The sequence below is a fragment of the Fundulus heteroclitus genome, chromosome 13 (genome assembly GCF_011125445.2).
Source record: "Fundulus heteroclitus isolate FHET01 chromosome 13, MU-UCD_Fhet_4.1, whole genome shotgun sequence".
Classification (NCBI taxonomy): domain Eukaryota; kingdom Metazoa; phylum Chordata; class Actinopteri; order Cyprinodontiformes; family Fundulidae; genus Fundulus; species Fundulus heteroclitus.
The window spans coordinates 12,053,603-12,078,406 of NC_046373.1; the positions used below are offsets into that span (position 1 = coordinate 12,053,603).

General features: G+C 43.6%; 1 protein-coding gene across 1 annotated transcript; it reads right to left on the reverse strand.

The window, feature by feature from the left end:
* Positions 1-1,817: 1,817 nt before the first annotated feature.
* Positions 1,818-23,206, reverse strand: poc1bl (POC1 centriolar protein homolog B (Chlamydomonas), like). Its single transcript, XM_012878888.3, has 11 exons — positions 23,002-23,206; positions 16,327-16,772; positions 12,983-13,152; positions 10,110-10,299; positions 9,787-9,972; positions 9,472-9,589; positions 7,770-7,946; positions 5,397-5,528; positions 4,963-5,073; positions 3,591-3,743; positions 1,818-3,461 (listed from the first exon to the last, which is right to left on the reverse strand). The coding sequence occupies exons 2-11, from the start codon at positions 16,710-16,712 to the stop codon at positions 3,330-3,332; spliced, it is 1,755 nt and encodes a 584-aa protein (XP_012734342.2). The 5' UTR covers positions 16,713-16,772; positions 23,002-23,206; the 3' UTR covers positions 1,818-3,329.
* Between the last annotated feature and the right edge of the window lie 1,598 nt (positions 23,207-24,804).

The following is a 24,804-nucleotide window of genomic DNA, read 5'->3' on the forward strand; positions in this document are numbered from 1 at the left end:
TGTGTGTGTATACAGTATATGCACGAAAACAGAAAAACAGACTAATTCCAAGAATGAAAAAAGCAATGCAAAAAACAGCATAGATGATAAATCCCTATTCAGTTTGTTGGTAGCAGTGATGGCTATAAAGTCTAACAGCTAAGAGGAAAGATCTGCGATAACGCTCTTTTGTGTGCTTAAGATGCAGCAGTCTATCAATGAAGGAGCTCTCCAGCTCTGCAACAGCTTTGTGCACTGGGGTGGGAGACGCTATCCAAAAGTGATGTGATTTTTGCTATAGTCCTTCTGTCTCAGATTTGCACTGGGATGATTACAAATATCTAGTGAAAAACTGAAAATTTTCCTTTCGTTGGCAGACAAAAATGGCACCCATTGTGGTCTGCTTCAACGTGTTTTCAGAGATGCCAAACCAAACTCCTTAGTTGTAACAAGTGGTTATTTAAGCTACTCTTGTATTGTTATCGTCTCAGACCAGTCTGCCTATTATCCTCTTAGAAAATGCGTCACATAAAAACCTCTCGAACACCAGGTGTGTTCTCATCTTCAAGCCGTTCTCTGTAAATATGGTCAGGTGTGAAAATCAGTACATTGGCATTTTCTAAAATACTCAGACTGGCCCGTCTGGTTCCAGCAACTATGCCATATTCAAAGTTGCTTACCTCGTCTTTAACACATCTAAACACCTTGAAGCATGGAGTTTCTGCCATGTGATAAGCTGATGTGCAACTGAACAGGTGTATCTAATAAAGTGGTCAGGGTGTGTAATAGATTCTGGTGTGAGTTCACATCTGAGTAAGATGCCTAAACTAAAACCTTTCTTTTACAGGTCCTGTTTCACTGAATTGTTAACTATGCTCAAACATTTTGTAAGCAACGTTGTACTTAAATAAACGCTAAATATGTAGTTAGTTTAAGCAAAGATATCGTGTTTCTGTCTTTTCTAGCATGAAGAAAAACAGTGAGCCAAAAGGATGACTTCCCAGAGGATTTATCATGAACAAGTGCCACCCAGTCCTGGGTCCATTTTCTTTAATGTGGTTTTTAGATGTAGCAACTCGCTAAACAGCAAGAATGACCTGGCTTCCAACTTCATCCTCAGGATTTCTGTGTGGAGTTTGAGTTTTCTCTCCGTGAATGCCCTTTTTAAACCCCAACTTCTCGCCTTAGTCCAAAGACATGCATGTTTTGCTAAGTCTCTACACTTTCCTTACTGGGGCACAGGGAGGAATGTGCGAGCATGGCTGTCCATCCTGAGTATCTCTGAGATCAAACTGTATCTTAGGGTCCTACACACATTTCCTATCAGCCACTGACCACAGGAGATAAGCAGCCGCAGCCAACCTACAAGGATTAAACAGATGTTCAAAGTGGATGGATGCCTCACTTAACTAACACATCTGGCCCTTCAGAAAGTCATCAAAGTCAGCAGAAGCCTGTAGGAGGTGCATTCATTTCAGTCAGGTTTACTAAAGTGGGAAAACATGCAAGGCAGTGTTCTTGAGAACGAAGCTAATAGTTTTTAGACTTGAAGCAAAATCTCTGCTCCTGTTTTTAACAGCTTGCCATCTGCAGTGAGTGTTATTTGCTCTGCAGTCAGTAGGTGGTGGTAAACAGCTATGAATGATGGGATCCAGATGACGAATGTGAGCGCAATGGACATCAGCACACTTCAAGCCTTCTTTGTTTTTTGAGAGATAAACAGTAACGTTTTTGTGATCATTTGCTTCTTTTTGCTATAATTGGAAAAAATGAAAATTTTCACATTTTACACATGTGTGCACCTACGAGAGACAATAAAAGCATAATACAAGCTGGCATTTGTGGTTAGACTTTTATTTATTAATCCCAACAAATTAATCTTCTCCATCCCTTTTCCCTTTAATCCATCCCATCTATTTAAAGTGATCCACTTCCCTTTTTTTTTCTCAATTTACATTTTCAGTAGTTTCAGAGCTTTACATTAGCACTGTCCCCTTTGGTCCCCTAAAACTGCACGTTATTTACAAAGGCAACACAACACAGAAGCCATGTTAAATGTTTCCAGCTGTACGTAGTGAATATCTCATATTCAGAAACGAGCTACAGACTAAAGAGCCGAGTAAAGAAACCGCTACTGGCTCGCAGTCACATCAGCAGTTGCGCTGTACCTTGGGGTCCTTAAATCCCGACATAACCTAAAACATTTCTTTTTTTTTTTTTGGATGGATGGATTTTCAAGTACAGTCCAATCACAAGAGTCTCAAAAATAAAGGCACGTACAGGTGCTCCCCCCCTTTAAGGCTTTGTGTGTGCGGTGTGTATGTGTGTGACAAAACAAAATACAGTTTATTCTTATTTCAGTTTTTCTTCCCCATTAAAAGAAATGCTCCAAAATAAAAATCCCACACAGGTTGGCACTTTGCATTTTGGCACGTGCAGGTGTTTTACGATGACAGGGTTTTCCTCAGGCAGACTGACGGGTGGGTTAAAAGGGCATCCTCAGACGTGCACAGCGGGTAAGAATAGATTAAAAACATTCCCGTCGAACCGCTGGGCTGGCTGGGGCGAAACGCACTTCACTCTGAGAGCTTAATGAATTCTTCAAGTCCTGTTCAGGCACAACTTTTGCCGTAAAACTGGCACCACAGGCGGGGGGGGATAGAGTTGAGAGGCGAGTGTAGTATGACAACCCCACGCTCCCTCCTTCCTTCTCCCTGTTCCTCTCACATGACGGGGCATGTCGGGAAATCAGCGGTGCAGTGCAAAATGCTGCCGACCTTACATTCTGAGCTCTTGGGTTTAGCAGCCGACATTCATACTTTTTTTTTTTTTTTTTTTACATCATTCGACAACTGCGTACAAAGACAAGAGAATTTAACGCGACACGACATAAATTGCACGGAAAACTTAGCAGTGCAATTCTGACTTTGTTGCAGACCCAACAGTTAATCGTCTTAAGCTTCTTGATTCATGTGCAAGGCGGTCCAAATCCATTTCGCTCCTCACATCCTGTTGCAGGAAATCAAAGGGTTGTGATGTCCTCCGTTCTTGTTTCACAAGTGCTCGGATAAAAACAGTTGGTTTAAAAAAAAAAAACAGAAAAAAAAGAAAAGGTTCTGATACAATTGCAATTCTCGGCAACTCTGCACTCATGCGAGCAATCAGTGGAGCAAATCACTGGCTTAAAGTGACATTTTCAAGACCTTTCTGTTCCCTGCTCCCAGTTCGATCCAATACAAACTCGGGGAGTGAGGAAATTGGGGGTAACGGAAAAGCCCTCCAGTGTAGTAATTGCACAAAGGTCACAGAAGGTCACTTGAGCTCTCCTGCTGAAGTCTTAATCCCTCTTTCTACCACTCGAACTTCCACAGCTGGCTCCTGTCGGCCGGGTTGCAGCGCCTCATCTGTGCGTCCGTGCGTCCCTCCGTGGTGCGGTACGCCGTCACGCACATGTCCGAGTGAGGGTGGTAGATGGTCCCGTCCTGCAGGGAGAGCGGTGGGGGGGGAGGATTCGGGTGAGACGATGATGAAAACATCTCCTAACAATGTGTGCAGAAAGCTGTCAGAGAGAGAGAGAGAGAGAGGAAGAGCCTGGAAATAAACCCTCTCACCTGTTTGAACTCCCATATGATACTGGGAGGCTTCGCTTCTCCATCCCGAGGACAGCGCCTCATTCCGATGGAGGTGTGCGCGTCAAGTACTTCCGCACACAGCTCCGTCACCGAGTTGAAACGGATTTCCTTCTGGGAAGTGTATTCAAAGTACTGCGGGGGGGGAAAAAAAGCCACACTGCGTTATTATTTTTTTTGCAGCAGCTAAAGTGTTCATATCCCTCGAGCTTTTGAACACGTCGGCACATTAAAACATGGCGGCGGCAGCGTCATGCTGTGGGGAAGCTTCTCTGTCGCAGGGACAGGGAGGCTGATCGGAGTTCATGGGAGGATTAATGGAACTAAATAAAGGGCAAGCCTGGAAAGAAACCGCGCTATTACATGTGCTAGACTTAAATCTGGTGAAAAGACTCGAAAATCTATGCTTAGAAATGCTGATGTTCAAAAACTGACTGCGCTCGAGCTGTTTTGTGACAAAAAAAAAAAAAAGGCAAACATCTCGGTCTCTAGATGTGCGAAGTTGTGAGAGATATAAGCCGTGAAACAACTAGGAGCAAATCAAATGGAAGCGGTCGGTGTTCATTTCGGTGTCGTTTGGTGCGCCTGTGTCTGTGACAAGTGAGCTCATCAGCTGTGAGAAGAGGGCTTGGCCCTCTCAATCAACCAGACGTGAACACAAACCCCGACTCTTCCCCTCGGGTGTCATTGTAACAGACTGACCTAGCGGAACAGAAGACGCCACGCTACCCTTTAAACAGAGGGTCAGATAATCAATCTTCATACTTCCTCTTCTTCACGTCTCATCCGTCTTTCAGGCGCGTCGAGGCCTGCGACGCTCGTTTCCAATTAAAAGGATCTCTTGTGGCCAGCCGTTGCCGGCCTCTGACTCGTTTACCCAGGCGCTGCCTCTCGCTCCACCTGCGAGGCTCATGTATCTTTTAAACGGAGCGTGGTTCTTATGTGGGCCAGGCATGCATGGGCGGACGGGAGGACAGGTGGTGGAGGGCCCTCGGGTTTTTTATTTCACAGGGGAGCTACTCAGACATTGATTTTCAGCAACACGTCGCGTCTGTTTGTGACGGAGGGCAGCTGATGTGGAGCATCAGCGGAGTAATCAGAGATATCGGGCAGGTGGAAGATAAAACGTGGGGATTTTGTCTGATTCCGACATGAAATATACATGACAGACGGGATGATCTGCTGCTTCTCGCGGTGCCGTCCATGGCCTGGAGTTGGCAGGAATCAGATTAAAAAAAAAACACACCTGTGATTTGACAGAACAGTCGACTTCGAGGGGATTGGGGAACGGAGCAGAAAACACTGACCTTCCACTGAGCAACGGGCAAAAGAGAAGGGTTAAACTAATCATTACCTGGTTGCCTCCCTGGCCATGGCAGCCAAACAGAGAGAGCTGTGCTCCAGTGGGATTGTGATCTGGAGCGTTGTAATCAAGGCACTCTGATTGTAACCCTGAGCTGCGGACCTGGACAGAAAAAAAACAAGAAAAAAAAAAAAACAATTTCCAGCAACAATAAAGAGGGGACACTGTGGATTGACTCCTGTGATTGACTCTCTACAGGCAGGTCACTCAGAGAGGCCAGACACAGAGCAGAAAACAAAGGTTTCAGCCTGCTGGTTGCCTGTTTTTCCAATAACGACATGCCTACACTTACAGTATACCCAGCTTCAAAAACAGTCATTCTCTCTATTGCTTTCTATCCGTTACAGCTAGATCCTGCGAATGACGTCAGCTGGCACAAGGTCGCTGCACAAACAGGTGAAAACACATGATTAGCAGAGACTTACGGCTCCGTGCCAGCCTTCCCTGTCCTCGGGGACGTGCAGGTCCGGGTAGACGTTCTTCAGATACCATTCGAAGCTTTGGCATTTGAGCTTGTCCCGCAGCTGCGCCCTCAGTGAGATGTCCCCGTAGTTCTCCTGTAAAGCACGTGGATCAGGTGTGACAGAAATGTAAAACGATTTCAATCAAATAACAAGTGGGAGAAGGGAAGATCACCTTGAAATAACAGTTTGGTATCAGTGTTATTTGGTGTTTGCATGGCTGTCTATGGTGATAATTGTAGTTAGGAACATCTAAAACATGCGTTTGAGTCTAGAAACCTAAATATTGAGATAAGTCATTTAATAAATCGTCGCCAAAGTTGTTCCACCTTGAATGTGGCAAATATTCTCAATTTTCAGGGTGGGAGAGTGGACTTTAGGCCTACAATTGCCACATGTGTGTTTCATACACAAACAGCACCGCATGCCACAATCAAACCCACCATACCCACAGTAAAACATTTACTTTGTAGATTTTATTATGGTGGAGCTCATTATTTTTGGTCACTGTGGATGAAATGACAATTTGGTCCAAATCCCACTAGATTTTTGACCCTAAATATTCAGTTATCTGCCAGAAACTTCACAATCAAGAGGGATTTCCATAATTGGCATCACAGTGAGTCCAAACGTACATCTAATTAAACACGGGTTCATGAGAGGAAAATAAAAGTTTCATCCAGACCTAAATCTGAATGAGCGTGTGTGTGTGTGTGTGTGTGTGTGTTTGTGTGTGTGTGTGTGTGTGTGTGTGTGTGTGGTGATCTGCATGCTGATAAGCTCCTATCAAAGACTGGGCGCTGACAATGAATTAAACAATGCATCAGGGAATTTTAGTTTAAAGCTGCCCACAAACAAGGCCGTTTGTTTTTCACATTAAGAGGTGAAAAAAGTCTGTAAATAGATTCATGTTTCGTTTTCCCACACCTAAAAACCTTCAAATTTAAACAGCGCGAGTGTACACCTTTGAGAGCCACCGTACCCACCGTTTATTATGTTTATCATTTAAACGATGATAAAGAAAGCAAATATTAACATCCTGGATATGCGGGCCAACCCGGACGACTCTACAAACACAGCCTTTTGAGATCCTTAAGGCGTCGGACTCCACCTGAAGCGCCTACAACCCTCAGACACCTGCTTCCCCCCCCGAGGGTGGAGTGGCGGGGAAATCAATGTGCTACAGATTCACACGGCTGGCTCAGCTTCTCTATCGACTATTTAACGACAAGACTAAAAGTAACATTTGCTGGAAGAAAAGAAAAATGTAGTAACGTACAACACCCTCCATAGTTATTGGCACCCCTGGTAAAGATGTGTCAAAACCCTTCAAATGTGTTTTTGTCTTAAATCAGCAGCAATCAGAAGACAATCAGAGGCACCCCTAACGATTCCTATGAACTAAATCATGAAGTGCTGAGGAACCATTAGTTAGTACTCAATAACCTTCTCCCCTGCCCCCCCCCCATCCCCCCACCCCCCCGAGGGTAAAAACATTTTGTGAAATAATGGTCCAGTTATTAAAGTTACTCTTCAAAGTTGGCAAGACAAGAGACCATGCCATTAAAGTAAGACACATGTGAGTAATAAACTATGGTTTAAAATGAATACTAATAATTAATACTGATCTAAGGGGGAGGGGCTTTCATGTGTAAAACACCACTGAATACGAGTTTACACATTTTTCCCACAGGTTCCAGGAGTTGTAAAAGTTGTTTTCTTTTTCTCTTTTGCACAACTCTAAATATCGAAATCCATCAGACTTATAAGAATAATCAAAGTAAATAATAAAAAAAATGCATGTGGAAAGTACTTCAAAGGTGTCATCTGACGGTCGGAGTAATTGTACCTAATGAAAGTTATCTAGCCGCTCTTACCAGGCCAATCAGAACCAACGGCACGCTCAGAGCTCCGTTTAAAAGCAGCAGGAGATCAGTGCTGTGTTCACTCTCCCCCTGACCAGGTAATTTATTGTTTGATCAAAGATCCCCGACATTAATAATGTAGGCTTTTTTCAGAAAGGTGTAACTGAGATTCGTGAATTTTTCATGCCGCCCAACTCTGAGACCCGAGAGCCACCCGCGCGCACACGCCCGTGCACGCCCAGGCCCGACACACGGGGGTGAGATCACATGCTGACCGGTGAATTATATCAAATTAAACGTCAAACGCTGACGTCACACAAAGGCCACCCTTTGTTGAAAAGTGGGCCGGGCATCGTGCCTCTCATTCGGCAGCAGTTTAACGAAATTTAGCTAAAGTTTAAATATGATACAGAAATATGTTAAAACAGTGTTACGATTTATTTTGATTTTGTTTGTTTTTTTGGTGACTGACCTTTCTGGCTGGAGGGTTCCTGTTGTAGAAGTGCTGTTTATAGGAGCCCATCCAAACCTCTGCGGCCCGTACGGTGTTCTGGAGGAAGTTGGGCCGTGCGTACGGCGCCTTTTTAGGGAACACGTGGCCAACGTGGGAGCAGGGATGGATCTCCAGACTGCCTCCACACTGCCACACCTGTGGGTGCCAGAAATAAAACAACGCAGTGAAAAATGCCTCTCTGTTCACTTTAATAATGTTGGAATTTATTAATTTATCACTTATTATGTATTTATTATATTTTTCTGTTGTTTATTTTTTACATATTTATTTATTTTAATCACAGTTTTGTTTTATTATTAACATTGTAAGTAACATTTATGTCAATAATACCATTTTTACAGCCATTATAAAGGGAAAATTGTTTTCATTTTCATAGCAAGAACATAAGTTAACAAAACAAAATACTGACAGGCTGCAAATGATAGGCCAGTCATTATAAAGCACTCCACAGCACTCCACAACAGGAACAGACAGGAAAAATTTCCTGCTGCAAATGTCCAATATTAAGCAGATAAATGAATCGTTGTTTTTCATTTTTTATGTTAATCTGATGAAACAATGTTCATTTTTGGTGCCTTATACAGTGAGAAAGGCTTTCTGACCATTAAAAATGCTTTCGATCATCAATCTGTCTGAAGAAAATCAGGACTGATTCTTATGCTACTTGATCGTCCATCAGAGAAATATCAAAAAAACAAAAGGATACATTAAAAATAGAAACATTAAAAGCACTTTTCTAAAGCATTACCATTTTCGCTTATAACAAAATGGACAGAGCCATTACAGCAGGCCTATCGCTCTACTCTGTTTTGATACTCCAGAACAGAGTCAAAAACCAATTCAAAAAGCATTAATTATGCATGGCAAAAAGTCCCAGAAGGGGGTGGCATTTTCTTCTTCGCATACATATCACATCGCCCATTTATCTGCACGGCGAGGAAAGATACAGCTGCAGTTTTGCCAACAGTCTGATATCCTGACTTATCTGGCTGACTCAGACGTTTGAAAAGCAAAGCGAGATGATCGGGTCGTCGGTTTCAGAGACTGGGGCTCTCCGGGATCTCAAAGCAACACAAATCTTTCTAAAACCAACGCGGCAGCGGCTGTTATGTGTGCACTGTGATGAATCACAGACGCAACAGTAGACACCACAGGTTTACCGAGGCTGAATAAAAAGAGACGCAATCAGTTTCTTCTCTGTCTGACAATAGGTCAGTTTAGATTCCCACAATCATTAGTATGTAGTAGAACGTCGTTTCAAACTACACGACTCGGGTCGACCCTTTTGGATATCCTTCAATCAGCTCCTTACAACTGTTCTTGGGAATTTTGGCCTGATCCTCCAGACGGATTGGGTGTAACCGAATCCGGATTGTGGTCCGCCTTGCTGGCTCTTTTTCAGCTCTACCCACAAATTAGACTTAGATCAGGGCTTTGTGACGGCTACTCCAAATTTAGGTAATCCAAATTGACCAAAAACAGGTTGATTTGATGTCATGCAGGGAGTAAAAGGGTTTTGACATTTCAGACAGTGTCTGTAACATCTGGCTTCAGCTCTAATCTATGCTACAGGCACTCCAGTAACTACAGATTCCCAAGCCTCTTCTTCCTAAATGCCATAAGTGGGTGTTCACACTGTGAGTTGGAAAACCTAGCTCACCCTGAAGGAAAGTTCCAGGTTCTCTCCTCCCCACACCTCCATGCCAGTGTCATATGTGCCGAGGTATTCAAAATAGGCTTTGCTCACAGCAAATAATCCACCTGCCATGGTGGGAGACCTGTTGGGAGACGTGGAAAAGTGAAGGTACAACAACATTTGGGCAGAATGAGTATTTCTTGAGTATAATGCCAAAAGGTTAGTATTGTGTGCTTCCTCAAGCTTGGAAACAGTAGATATCTGCCTTTTTATATGCTTGCCTGGTTAAATAATTGTTTATAAAAGTGCTATCCCTCGAAAAAAGCCCCATGCTCTAACCTGATGGGCTCAATGCGAGACTTTCGCCGCTTGCGTTCCGCTTCAGGAACAGAGTGCCACTGAAAGGTGAGTCTCCAGTCAAAGCCTCCGATCATCGGCTCGTCTGTCTGCATGTAAAACTCAAAGCTGTTCCAGTCGATGGTGTCGATCACAGGACACACTATGGTGCTGGCGTTCTCAGCGATCCTAAACACAAAAAAGCCACACAAAAATAAATAAATAAATAAATAAATAAAGGGTTAGATGTAGTTTCAGCTTAGAAATAAGTTTAAGGGTTTGTCTTTAATATCCTGAGAAAGATCCAAATCAACTTCGTTGGCCACCTTTCCAGCAGAGGCTCGATCCAGCCAGGGACACACTCGCAGTGGCAATCCAGAAACGTCAGAACATCCCCCGTAGCATAGGTGGCGCCGATGAGACGGGCCCGTACCAGGCCTTCCCTTTTGTTTGTGCGGATGAGACGCACGCGCTGCAGGTTGCTGATGTATTCAGCTAGCTGGGCTTTCAGGTAGACTGTGGTAAACAAAACTCACGGTTAATCATGCAAGTCGTTTCAAAACAAGACACAAAACTACTTCAAAAAGTTTAAAATTACCAAACAAAACTGAAATTCATGTAATTTCTATGTATTTTGCTACTAAAGAGCCAGGTTGCAGTTTTCCTAGATTTTCTGCACTGCAGCTATATTTGAGCATAAGCTACTTTGTTTAGTGTTCTTTATCAAAGAAGCTGAAGATAGCAAACCTGTCTTCCATTTGCAGACCCAGAGTAGTTCATAAACATAAGAGACACGACAACAGCAAAAAAAAACAATCAGGAAATCTCCAAAGAGCTCTAAATGTTTCAGAAAGCCTGCAAAATTAGTCAGTCAATATCAATTGAACAGAACAAGGAAGGGATTTTCTTTAGTTTTTGTTAAATTGCTTTAATGATGAACATGTGGGTGAAAACAAATGTCTACCTTCAAGATAAGAAAGCACAAAACTGCATCCATCTTCACTCAGGCTTCCAAGAGTAGTTTTACTTCATCCAAACTAAGGCAAAAAGTAATCTGGACATGTCAAGAAGCTCAAAAGATTCAAGAGCTAAAGAAAATAATCCTAGATGATTTTTTTAAATTACCACCAACTCCACTTGTTACATATTTCTCACATGGAGTTAAACATTTGGGTCAATGCTGATTAAAAAATAAATAATGACATGACAGAGTTACTTTTTCTTGGCCATCTGGGCTGGGTAGAGCAGAAATGAGATGAAAACATAAGTTGGCAGCAACGCTGACCCTGTTCGGGTGGATTAAAAGCTAAAGAAAAAGACATTAATGTCTCAGTCATGTTTTTTTTTCTGGTTTGGGAGCGGCGTGTCTAGCACTCGGCTGGGTAACATTGGTCAGAGGAGCGGAAGCGATGTCATCATGGCTCACTGAAGTCATCATTATGGTGTAATGTCTCCGACAGGCTAGACCAGCTGGGTTCTGATACTGATTCCATCAGGACACGCGGACATCCAAGTCTTCCCGTATCCAGTTTCCGACATGGAGTCGTATCATCCCCACAGCTAGTAGCACACGTCTGCTGACAGCCCATATTCCCCTCACTGACGGAAATCTGTGTGAGGAAGCTGGAAGCTACTCTCAAAGCCAGAGGGCACGACTCAGACCCAAGGCCATTATATCGCAGAAACTCCACCCTAGGTCAGGAATGCTCACGCTGCAGGTGTAAACCGTCTCCCACCACCTTGCTGTCTCAGCGCTGACTTGAAATCGGAGATGGCTATCGAAAAACAAAACCTCACATTCGCACAAGCATAAAAAGCCAAGAATGGGACAAGCTGAGGCTGGAGCGGAGAGCTGCAGTAAAATAAAACAAATAACTTCGGCGAAAGCTGCTCAAATATGCGCCACGGGATGTTTTTAAAGGTGCTGCCCTACCCTGCGGCTTACTCTGTGTTTGTTGACAATTCTCCGAAGATAGTCTTGTGGTAACTTTTGGAATTTTTAACCCCTTTTTGACCCCGAAGTCAATACTATGTCGAGATAGGAAGGAAGGCGGAAGGCAAAGCTGCAGCCCGGTCGCGGGTATTTAGCAGCCGCCACACATCGTTCTGCTCGTAAAAGTCTCAACTGACCAGAGAATCTTCCTCTGCATGGCGGCTGTGTCCTCTACATAGCTTGTTGGCAAACTACATACAGACCTTATGACCTTCCAGCAACAATGACGTTCTTCTTGTCGCTATTCCATAAAGCCCAGAAGTGAAGTGCTACTAATATACTAATAATTTGGATTGTTTTCACCGGGGCCGGTGGGGCTCAGGTGAAAACAATCTGGGTCACGGCTTTCTCCCTGACCTGTCTGCGGTGATCTTTGGTCTTCCCGAGATTAGATGCGTTTGAAATTAGACTGAATTAGGGTTGGGCAATGTATCGAGATTTAAGATGAGACTATACCGTTTATATCGATATGGTTTGTCTCATGTTGTGGTTATACTTTGACTTATTCCAGCAGGTTATTTTTCATCTGTGTCTCAGATTTATCTACGGCCGTTTGTTAAAACGTTTTACCTCTGAGACGTTTGAGATGAAGCTTTGATTCAGAGATGCCCTTTTCTAATCACTTTACGGAAAAAGAAAAACATATCGAGATAAATATCGTATATAAGGATTTAGCCTAAAATTATTTTTGGTTCATATCGCCCAGCCCTAGGCTGAATGACACAAAGGTGATGTTTGTAGTCCAACTTGTTTTATATCTGGACCAGCTGCTGCTATTCCACTGCAATGTGCTTTCCTCTGTTTCTTTTCATATGTTCTGTTCATGTACAGAACTTTGATTTGTCGTTACTGAAATATGCAGCACCAATTAAGTTGCCTTGCCTTTATTTACCATTTAATTAATTACTGAGGCTGACTGGTTATACCAGATGTCATTTAGTCGGAATGGAAAATTAAACCAACTTTACATTTTTTCAGATCTTCCTTTGCAAAACTTTTTCCATCCACTCTGCAGTTATGAGGTTTATGAGGTAACCAATTTTGTTACCTCACATTAAGGCTTGTGGTTGTGATTTGAGATATGTGACTTATGCAAGACACTGTATGCAGTAACATTTCACTGGGAGTTTCTCCTTGCACTCCCATCCTCTCAGTGAGGAGGAAAAAAAAAAAAAAACAAGCCGTGGTTTGCTGTGTGTTCCAGACCTCGGTCGCTGAAGTCGTCGATTAGGATGATCTCCTTCAGCAGGATGGCAGGTGTGGTCTCCAGCACGCTGTGAATCGTCCTCAGCAGAGTGGACCAGGCCTCGTTGTAGAAGGCTATGATGACGGAGGTGGTAGGTAAATGTCGGTAGTTAAACTTCTTAGCCTGGCATCTGAGGTGTGCGTGCGCGTTTACATGGGTGGAGAGGGAGACAGAATACATTGCGTTACTATTTAGCACATCTCCAGGCCGTGTTTGCAAAAATAAACAGATAAATTCAGCACGCTCAGTTATTTTCTTTTCCTTTTTTAATGACTTTACTTGGGAGAAGAGGATGTCTAGCTTAAATCCAGATGGCGGTCATTAAAACTTTAAAGAGCTGCAGAAATATGGATGGGGGAATAAGCAACATACCACAGCGGTACTTTGGGAGAGCGCAGAGATGAAAAGAGTCAAAAAGATCAGAGGAAACTGGAATGAAACTAAAGTGGAGATAAAGACGTCAAATGATTTCATCTGAAATATCAGAAAAAAGGGAACAAAATGAGGGATTTAGACCGAAAAGGGAAGCTTTATTTTCTGTTTTACGGATGTGTTATGATGCAAGAATTCTAATAGGCTAACAACGACTGACAGATGGGGGAGGAAAACTTAATAACCAATACCAAAAAAAATTAAACGGTGCAAATAATGAAATAAACATCAGCAGACAGCTTAAAGTGGTAGGTTGCTGACGGCAGTTGCAAAATCAGAGAATCAATCTGTTTCTGCTTGGGTCTCATGAAATCAGCTGCATGCCAAGCAGCACCCAGCTTTAAACCTACAGCGTTTTCATTGTTTGCGCACGTAACCAGTAAATATCCTGTACCAATCTCTGTAGCAAACCTGCACTGTGAGCACACCGAGCCGTATTTTTTTCCCCAACTTGCCTTGCAGGGACGCGTTCAGCTCGAGTGCGATGCCGTTTCTGACAGAGGCATCCGCCTTCTAAAGATAAACGCTGAGCTAAGTAAGGCTAAACGGCGCTATTACAGCGGCGTTGACTGCTTTTCAGGCACACAACGCACCTTGACTTTTAAAGGTCAGTTTTAGGTTCCCACCCCTTTGATGGGTGTGCAATCAACCTTAGCTTTCTGTCAACACTTTTAATGGAGCGCCTCATAAAAAAAATAATTTAATTATATGCATTGCATTTTATATGCATAAACATCCCTTTACTTAAAACCCGCCCAAATCTATAATCTACCATTAATCCTGTTCAATATGACTGAAAAACTAACAAGAAGCTTATTGAGCAAAGGTATCAGTCAGGAGAAGAGCACAGGTGAAATTTCTGCCGCAGTAAAGGCTGTCATCAGTTATTGTAGAGTATAGGGAGCAACAGCGACAGCCCTGACACGGTGGTGGCAGCGTCATCCTGCGGGGTTCGTTTCCTTCCAGTAAACCTGCCCTGTTTTTTTAGGAAGTGGATGAAATTCTGACGGATCATCCGAAGGACAAGAGATGTCAGTTTACTGCATGCTGAAATGTTATCAATGAGTGCTTCGATAAAGTTTTATCTTAAGAGTCTTGTGCAGTCTGTCAGCTTTTACTTGTTTCATTCGCCGCCCCCTCACCGGGTTATTTGTTTATCAGCTGAGTTCTGCAGCATAGACGCCACTTCAAGGTTTCAACACGATGCATCGAGGCCTGAATGTTTAACCCCGGTGTCTAGAGAGCTGCAGATACCTCACAATTTTAAAACTCTGAGTGTATATTAGACCTTTTTTTTTTCATTACGTTTAACAACTGTTTTAACAGTTTAAACCCAGATGGAAACAAGTAATATTTACTGGGAAAGCCGTCCACCTATTGTCCGTAAAGCATCTCTGAGAACATGGGTAAGGTTTGGTCATTTAACAAAGACCGGGGAGCTGTTATGTCTTCTTGTCACGCCCACATAGTAACATTATGAGCAATTTAGGAGCTCCCAGGAAGCCGGATGCACCTCTGCTTGCTGTGCTGCCTGCGTCAGATATACAAATATGTATTAAAACTCTGACAGGGGAAAGCAGTGCACCCGCCAACTGGTAACTCAGCAGTTTCTCGAGACGTGAGTCATTGTTTGTTCCAGAGAAACCATTTCTCCCAGAACTACTGCTTGCCTTTGATAAGGATATCTCTTGCATCAGCACTATTTCCAAGCGCGCGCAGGCCGTAAAGTGAACCTCCCACATGGCTTCCTCAAACGGACGAGGAGATCAAAGTTTTCGTTTTTTCCAGTCTAGTTCTATTTATTTATTGGTCGTGCAGGTATCGCAGCAGCAAAAAGAGTTCATTTCTGTTTCACCCAGGCCACCGATGTCTAAAAGATTTGGGGAAGTCAGATCTAAGTAGGGCGGACGCCTACATCTGGGTTTGCACTGGTGCCAGAAGCCGGTGAAGCATAAAGCACAGGCGGGGAGAGGAAACTACTTATAAAGGATGCTGCACTCACAAGTGGAGAGGTGAGAATAGCTGAGGAGGAAATAAACCAGACAACTTTCAACCATGCAGCTTCACTAAAAAAAAACAACAACTCAGCAGCTTTCAGTATCGAGTCGCACTTTTGTCGCCGACTGATCGGGGACAGAAAGAGACTGAACAAGCTGGTGAGGAAGGCCACTTCAGTCCTGGGCTGCACTCTGGACTCGGTGGAGGAAGTGGCCGAGAGGAGGGTGTTGTCCAAGCTTAAATCCATCATGGACAACACCTTTCACCCCCTGCACCAGACTGTAGAGGAGCTGAGCAGCTCCTTTAGTGACAGACTTATACATCCCGTGTGTGAAAAGGAGTGCTACCACAGGTAATTTATCCCTGCTGCCATCAGACTTTACAATGCCACTGCACTATAACCTGGTGTAATAACACTGTAACAACTGTGCAATAACTATTTTATACCCTGTGCAATAATCCTGTACACTGCAATAACCGTGCAACAACTATTCGATATTTGTATATTATTTTATTTTTTTCCCCCATAAACTGTATATATCTGGATGTACTGTTTATACTCCATGCACCTTTTCTCCTTTGTGCACCTTCTGTTGCTTATAAGAGCCGATGTCACAAGGAAATCTCTCCATTGTGAGATCAATAAATCTATCTATCTTATCTTTTCTGCTGCTGTTGTCTGGTACGCCACGCACGCTGTAATTATGGACGTCTTCGCTGCGGCTGCTTGTGAACAGAACTCTAAAATGTGCCCTTCGATACTGACTATCGTTTTGGCCGGCTCTGGTGAAAAGAAGGGGTGAAGTTTAACTCCGTTTAGTCAGTGGGCAACGTTTCGAATGTAGCGGACACTGGGGTATTTTGACCCACTCACTCGTTCATTCTGTGGTCCTGGATGTGCCGATGGAGGGAGATCTTGTCGCTGACGTAAATATTGATGGCGTAGCGCTCCACGCTCTCCTCCTCCCGTTTCTTTTCTTCAGGGCCGAGGTTGAGGTGAGTGGCCCGACCCCACTCGCCCGGCGCCTTGCTGTCTGCCGGCGGCTTAATGTAGAGGGGCCTGGCCAGCTGCCCGTCTATCCCGCTCTCCTCCACTTCCAGCTGCCTGGCCTGGAGATTGCGCTCCTCCTCGTCTTCGTCGGCGGAGGGAGACGAGGGGAAAGAGGCTCGCTCCAACACAAGGTACCCCAGCCACAGCACGCACAGCAGGACGCCGGCCTTGGCCAGCACGCCCAGCTTTCGGGAGCAGCGCCCCCTCATGACGGCGAGCAGCACGGAGGCACCGTCGCGGGCTTGACTCCGGGGTCAGGACACAACCATCTGAAGGAAACAGGATGAGAAAGCGGTAATCAACATGGTTTGGTACACATTTGTTGCACATGGCTGTGGTGGAGAGGCAGATCTGAGGGACCGAAACACATCAACCCCAGAAAGATTACGCCCCCCCTCCCTTCTAATTTCACACTCGTGCCCTGCAGGGAGGGGGGGGGCGCAGCTCAAATCGAGCCGACCAGCAGTAATCAACATCGACATCATCAGCGTAATCGCGCGCCTGAGGCGGGATTAAAGAGCTTATTAAAGAGAAATTGCACAGATGGAAGAGGCTGAATGATGGCGGGGACGAGAGCGATGCGCCGAACAAATCGAGTGTGCGATACACCCCAGTGAGAAATACTGTTTGCTAGCCTAATGAACGTCATTACTGTGATGCAGCGTGAACCGCAGGACCTCAAAGCAACCCCCCCCACCAAAAAAAAAAGTGTAGAAAACAGCGTCGTACTGATATATCACATTTCTGTTCACACTTTCCCCAACAGGGATCATTAAGCGGCTCTTATTCCAGTTGATGTCAGCATCATTACTAAAAAGTACTTCACAGCGTTTGGGTCGTTTAAGAAAAAGCTCAGATTATTCCTTTTCCAACTAGCGATGCTAAAGCGCTGTCCAGGTTAATTAGCATGTTCGGTGAAGATGTATTAAAAGACCCAAGACCAAACTCACCATTTATTTCCTTGTCTCGGGGTTTTGCGCTGCTGCAGACCGTCATGTTTTCGTTTTAAAAAAAAAAAAATTTAAGTTGACAGGAAATTTGAAAATATGACAATTCCATTGTCTGTTATTATAAGACTTTGGCAGTACTTAAACACCAACTACAGCGGCTTAAAAAAAAAGGCACAGTGTTGAAACACTTTCTTTAACAAAATCAAAAACTAAAATACAATTAAAATGAGCATCACTCGTTTCCCCTTAAGTTGAAGTAAGCATTAAGTAATCAGCCAGCGAAACAATCAGTGTAATGATGGTCACATTTATTAAGTGAAATAAATAAATAAAGTGCAAACACGGAACCAACAACCTAATCTCTTAAAGGCCAAGGAATAAAAATCAGGGAGCTCCTAGAAGAGCTTCTGGGTTTTGATCTCTTCTGCTTTTTCTGGCACCGGCTGCATGTTGGGTCACCACATGAAGCCTGTCCGTGTTTTTCAAAGAACTATTCCAGAGCCTTTTGGTAGCCCATCTCCCCCACAGAAGGTCCATTTGTGTTGATGTCACTGAATTGTCCCTTTTTGTTGCCGCCTCGATGCTAATGGGACGGGTGCAGCACATATTGGCTCGAAGACCTACAAGGAGCTTCAAGACTCAAGAATCTTCACAGCTGTTACATAATGACAATAAAGATTCTTGATCATTGATTCTGCGCCGTCCTATATGCCCTTCTGCACCGATGCTGTTCTACCCGCGAAGACAATCGGAGCGTTTCCTAAGCAGAAACCACGGGTAGACGGCACGGCGCGGGACGCAGTGTGCAGATCAGGAGGAAGCCTGAGCTACAGCAGGGCAGGGAGCGAGGTGAAAACCGCCAACCAAAGTCTGCTACATGTTACAAGCACGCTACTGGGTCCGCCACTGCTAGTTCTGATTGAGATTTATTTACTCTCTCTCATGCAAATGTCTATTTGCGTGCTTTCGGTTTGTCAGCGAGCGCTTGCTTGGACATCCATGCAAATTGCACAGTTCGTTTGAGTTGAAGATTCAAATTTTTGCTAGCGACCGTTTGCAAACTTTTGAGTTCTCAGGGAAAGCCTGTCTAGTAACGCACATGTATTTTCCATTTTTGCTAATAAGTAGTCGCCCACTTTTTAACTTCTCAGGGAGTGTACGTCTGGTGCATTTGCGCAGTATTTTGCATTGCTCTGTCAAAGTGACTGCCATCTGTCTTTTTGCCTCTAACCACGCTTAAATCTCATGAGGTGCTAGGGGCTTTTAGCACGCTTCTCGTCAAAGTGTCAAGTGCATTCAAAACGTCCTTATGGTCACATAATGACAATAAAGATCCTTGATGTACAGACCCAGCTTGACTACGCCGTTCAAAGTGCTCCGCAGGCACAGATGTGAACTACAATGCTCGGGTTTTGGTACATATCAGGTTGTATCACAAAGAGAGGTTTTTTTTTCTTTTTCAGGATGTTTTAGGCTTCAGTTCACAGAAAAAACACACACCAGAACATCCCGTCGAAGAGCCAGTGGACTGCCGTAGAGGTGGGGATGTTCCCGATGGAAAAACTGACACAGGGAACCACAAACGGACCAAAAAAAAAAAAAAAAGACAATTTATATGAATGAGCAGAGGATGTGAAATGGTTTGCTCTGAGGCAAATGGGTTCTGTATTAAAAGTAGACACTGGAAACCCAATAGGTAATAATAATAACAGACACCGGAGGAAAGGGACGTTTACTCAGCAATGAAAGAAATGTTAACTCAAAGACGGGTCGGTCTGAGAAATGTGGTCTCCGTTACCGCTGATGGGGCACCTTCAGCGAGGAGCGGTTACTCGGCTACGAGACGGCAGCCCGGACCTTTACTCACACCACTGCATTCTCCACATGTCTGTGGCACGCTCCTCTCAGAATATGGAGAGGCAATGAATGCAGTCACCATACTCCTCAATTTACTCCACGCTTCTGCATCTCATCGTCGTGTTTGCTTCGCGAATTTCCCAGTAAAGCACGTAGGCGGGAACGCCAGGCCCGTAATACAATGAGGGAAACCCTGAGTCTGGATGAAAGATTTGGAAAGCTAAACCGGATTTTTTTTGTTCATTTGTTTCTTTTTTAAAAGGCAAACAGGCCCACCGTCTCACAGAACGGTCCACTGTACCCTAGCGGAGGTAGGATGTGTTTTCCCACATATTCAGCCCTGAATATGCGTCTGTGGCCGAAAAGCCAGAACTTAGCCTCGCTTGACCAAAAGCTCGCAAGTCCAGTAAGAGTTCCCTTAGATTTGATCTACCTCCTATGATCTAGGTTTCCTCACAGGACGTTTTTTGTTGCCACACAAACTTTTTAAAATCATTGTTGAGGCCGTATATATGTGAACAGTGATCTATTTTCGAGCAGCTACTACCTTTAGCTGGGGCAGATCGACCTCCATTCGCCTAACTTGAACGGCATGTGCTCTTGTGTTCCCCATTTTGAAGAGTGGCTGACAGAGATGGGCTCATGTGTCACAGCTTATTTATGGGCCTCTAAGAAACTCTGATCATCTTCTAAAATAAAGCAGAAATTGCAACAAAAGATTGTTCTGAAGTTTTCCTCCATTGTTTTTTTTTGTTTTTGTTTTTTTTTTGGGGGGGGGGGGGGGGGGGGGATTATACCACTACTATAAAAAGGAGAATTTATTTTAAATGGGCTTAGATGTGCTGCCGACCAACGATCCAGATTTTGGCTTCCAGCTTCTTTTAAGATGCCGTAATGGCTGCCAGAACAGCACCTGTTCGAAAAGCAGCACAATCTCTCGAATCCCACAGACTTGCTGTATTTGAAGAGTCGGGTCCTAGGCAAGACTTTTGTTTGAATTCAGCCTTGAAAGGAAAAAGGACATTGTGAAGGGCTTATCTTTTCTTACCCAGATCCACAACTAAAGACTGCAAAATAACATTTTACAAATGGACAAATCTTTTGCTAATTAAAAAGGTGGTCTTAGCTTGGGTTTGTGAAAGGAAAATCACTGAGTAGATTTAGACACCCATGCCTGACAGATGAGCTTAATGTACCAAAGTGTTAAAAAAAAAACATGGACCGCTAATTTGGTTGACACCAAACTGAAAGTAATCACATAATTTGCTTGCATTAATATTAGAGCAGGGTGACATTTACCGTTGTGCTAACCACTAGGGCTGAACAATTTTGGAAAATAATCTAATTGCGATTTTTTTTTATCTTAATATTGCGATTTAATGCGTTTTTTTTTTTTTCAGTTTAATTTATCATGTGTTTTTAAACATATACAAACAACATATCAACCCGTTTCATTGATGTGCAGATTAGGTGCTAAAAGAGCCGCTGCGTCTCAACTCAGAGCAGAAATTATTGCGTTCTGCCTACGATATATTTCAACCAAAATTGCGATTTGATTTTGACTTTTCTCTGCATAAACTGCAAGCTACAAAAATGGCCTCTAGATAAAGATGTTTGTAAACAGGGACTATTTAAAATAAGAACTTTCAATGTTTTTATTAATCAGAATATTGTTCAAGAGAACAGCTTTTAATTGATTTGGACATCAATCCTTGTTGAACATAAAGTGCAACCAACAAGGAAGTCTATGTATTAAACTGATTGACCAGTACTTAATGCTATGGTGAGATTCCTGAAAGTTTCTGGTAAAACAGTATGACTATATAAACTCTAAAACAAGTAATAAAATTAGATTATCTCACTGCTGCAACTGTCTTCCCTTCCATGTGGAGGCAAACCCACTTTAAGCATATTACACACACCTAAAGGATGCGTCTGATTCACTAATTGTTACATAGCCAAAAATTGCAGACCTCTGCGATTTGGAAATTGCGTTGTTGTTTTGTTTTTTTTAACTGCGATTATATATTGCAAATGCGATGAATTGTGCAGCCCTACTAACCACCATAAGACAGGCTCGGTGTCAGTACCGATGCTTGTGCCGCACAAACCAACAGGGCTTCCCCTTTTTGTGGCACACTAGAGCCCAGCAGCTTCCCACTTCTACAAGAGACTCGTTTATTTGTCAGAGGTGTTGGTCTTGTCGTCGCTTCACGTTAAAAGCCGCAGAAAGAAGAAGAAGACAACAGAAAAAAAAAAAACTGTGAGGCAGAGAGGCGTGAGAGCCGGCCGGGCCGTGACACAAACGGAGCTTCATTTTCTCCGAGTCCTCTAAGGCGGCGGCAGCACAGCCCTTTCACTCCAGCTTGGCCTCTGGCCAGAGGACTCTGGACTCCTGAGGTTTCAAAATGGAGACGCCTGCAAACAAAACCCCCCTTTTATTGGCCGTCCATCACACCTTCCAGCTCCCTCCCTCCGAATCCGATAGCCACACCGGGGAGCTTTTCTGTGAGAGGGCCAGTGGGACGCAGCTTTAATCCTGACCCACTTTTCTTCTTCTTTTTTTTTTTTTTTTTTGATCTAGTGCAAATGTCAGAAAACCCGATAGACGCGTGTTAACATTCGCACTATCAATTCCTGGGATAAAACAAACTCAAGGCCTCGATTTTGGACTTGGACGACATGTCTTTCGACAAAGAGGTGACAATCTGCAATCAAAGATATGCAGAAATGTCTGTTCTTCCTGGTTTGGCCTTGGAAGGTGCAGACTGCGTGGCATCAAGTGTGCCCGGCTCATTCGTTCGCTCATCAGTCCAGAGGAGAGAAAGACAAACAGCCATAAAGGGCGTCATATCCGTGTCAAAAAGCACCAGTGGAACAGGTTTCACCAGCGGCAGCTGACAGGAAGGCATGTGTCTCACACACTGCCTGACCCTATCTCTTTTTTTCTTCTTCTCTTTTAGATTGTTGGGGGGAGTTGATCACTGATTTTTACTCGATCTGAGCTGACCTCTCCCTGAGGACAATAAAGGCACCGATCAGAATATTTTAAAGGGAACAAGAAGCGTACACACAGACTAAAGCGACTACTTCCCTGGAGAGATTAAAACTCTTTAATACTCCATGCGCTTCCCGTGGAGTTTGGGTGCTTTTGGGTCCAGCGCCCATCTCAGCAGCCAGTCTAGCGTTCTTTATTCTTATTCTCGTCACATTGCATCAGATTAAAGGGGGACGCGCTGCTGAAAGACCATGAGAGATCCCAGTCCGGCTCAGCAACAGGTCCAGAGATGTGTCGGACTAAATCACTGTTACGAGCCCGATTCGTCTCAGACTCGGCTGGAGAGAAAAAGAAGGCGACAACTTTGGCTGTTGTTTTGTTTGCTTGTTTGTTTGTTTGTTGTTTTCGGTGTTGTTAACGATAATCGTCGCTGCCAATAAGCGGACCATCAGCAGCGGTGATGCGGAAGCGCAACGTTGAATCTAAAGTTTCTCCCAGGCGCTATTTCCAGCTGGAAGTCAGCTTATTTCCTCGCACCGTACAACTTCAGAGTAAAACGAACTGGTTTAACGACGTCACCAAGGCAACCTGTAGCGTACTTCGTGAGATAGCGAAGGTGACAGCTGAGTTGAGAATAGGGGGGGGGGGGGTGCGATAGTGGTTTCTGTTCAAAAGAAGACGAGCTCAGCTTACCTTCTCGGGAGGGTTACATGTCTCGGAGGTTCCTCGAAGTCGCCGGGGCCGTTTTCCTGCCCGCCTGCCTGCGGTCGTCCTCCAGTTAAACCGCTGGCGTGCAGATGTCAGCACAGCCACATCCTCTCCTCCGAACTAGGCTCTCTCCAGTCGCGCTGACCTGTGGCAGGAGGCTCGCGGAGACCACGCGGCTTCCGCTTTGGCCTTTCAAAGTAAAAGCCCGATAGGAACCGCGTCAACCCTCCGATCTGTTAACTGAACTTCCCGGAAATTTTATATATATAAAAAACTGTGGCTCTCACAGCCTGTTAAAAAACTGTGCGTCTTCCTACATAATTCAAGTGAGAAAAATATCTTATAAGGAGTAAGATAACAGGTTGCAAAGGTGCACAAACCAATTGTTTAACCAACTTGAATATTCATACCTATACCTGCATGTGCATGTATTTGTACAGAGCACATATTTTTACTCAAGTAAAAGTAAAAAGTTGTCAGCCAAGAAATTACTCACGTAAGAGTAAAAAAAAGTATTCAGTAAGACTCAAGCACCGAATAACTAATCAAAGCAGCATGTGATACTTAAAAATTAAGAAATCAAACAGACAAAAATATACGGTTATGTGCAAATTCTGGTATTTTCAAACAAAATAGATACTAAAGACAAAAGAAACACTTTTCTAAATATTTTTTTTCTTCAACATAAAACTTAGAAGGAAAATTATAGCCGTCAATGTATGGTATGTTAGAACAGTGCAAAATACTATTGTTTACTGAACGTTCATTTGAGCTCCAAAAGTCTCAATGAGCTCAGTAGATAGAAAATAACAATAAAATAACAAAACGTGTGTACAAATAAGAAGAAGCCTCACTTTAACATAAAGTCTATTTTTTTCTCTGGTGCATTTTTGGTAAAAAAAATAAAAAAAAAAAAAACAAGTATGTTCTTTATTCATGAAGTTACTCACAATGGGTAGAGTAGTCAGAAAATTTACTTAAGTAATAGTAGCGATACTTGAGAAATAAAATGACTCAAGTAAAAGTAAAAAGTACAGTGCAGTAAAGCTACTCCTAAAAGTATTTTTTTTCTCAAAAAGTTACTCAAGTAAATGTAACTGAGTAAATGTAACCACCTCTGTATTTGCATGCACATACCTTTACATGCACATATGCATAATCTATATACTTATACACAAGGAATAAACTTACCCAAAGTGAAATATTGTAAGCATAGGATATGGTTATGAATTTTTAGCCAGGCCTTTATACTTTCTCTGAAGGAAGAGAAATCTGTCATGAAATTGTCCCGTAAATGGCAGGTTGCCAAATCGATCCCCTGCTCCGACTGTCACTGTGTCCTTGGGCAAGACACTTCACCACCGTCAGGGTGTGAATGTGTGTGTGAATGGGTGAATGACTGACTGTAGAGTATAGCGCTTTGGGGTTGTCAAACTTGATAAAATAGTAGCCATTTACCATGAAACCCTGATACCCCTGTTCCAGACATGTGAAGGAAAATACAGGAGATTGTTGTCACATGTAGAATAAAACCCACCTGTTGGAAGGTCCTCCAGCTCCTTCAGCGGTTTCAGTCTACTAGTTTAATTTCAGTTTTGGAGAAATGTCCAGATTTGGTAGTGCCACTTTTGTCCCTTGCTTTTCCAACCTGCAGAGGAATGCCTTGACTGTATTGTTGTATGTACGCTGTGGCTTTTTTTCCCCCTGTACTTTCTTCCTGACTGATACCTTTGTACAATAAGATCCTTTTAATATTATGTCATTTGTCTGCAAAGAACAGGTTGAGCT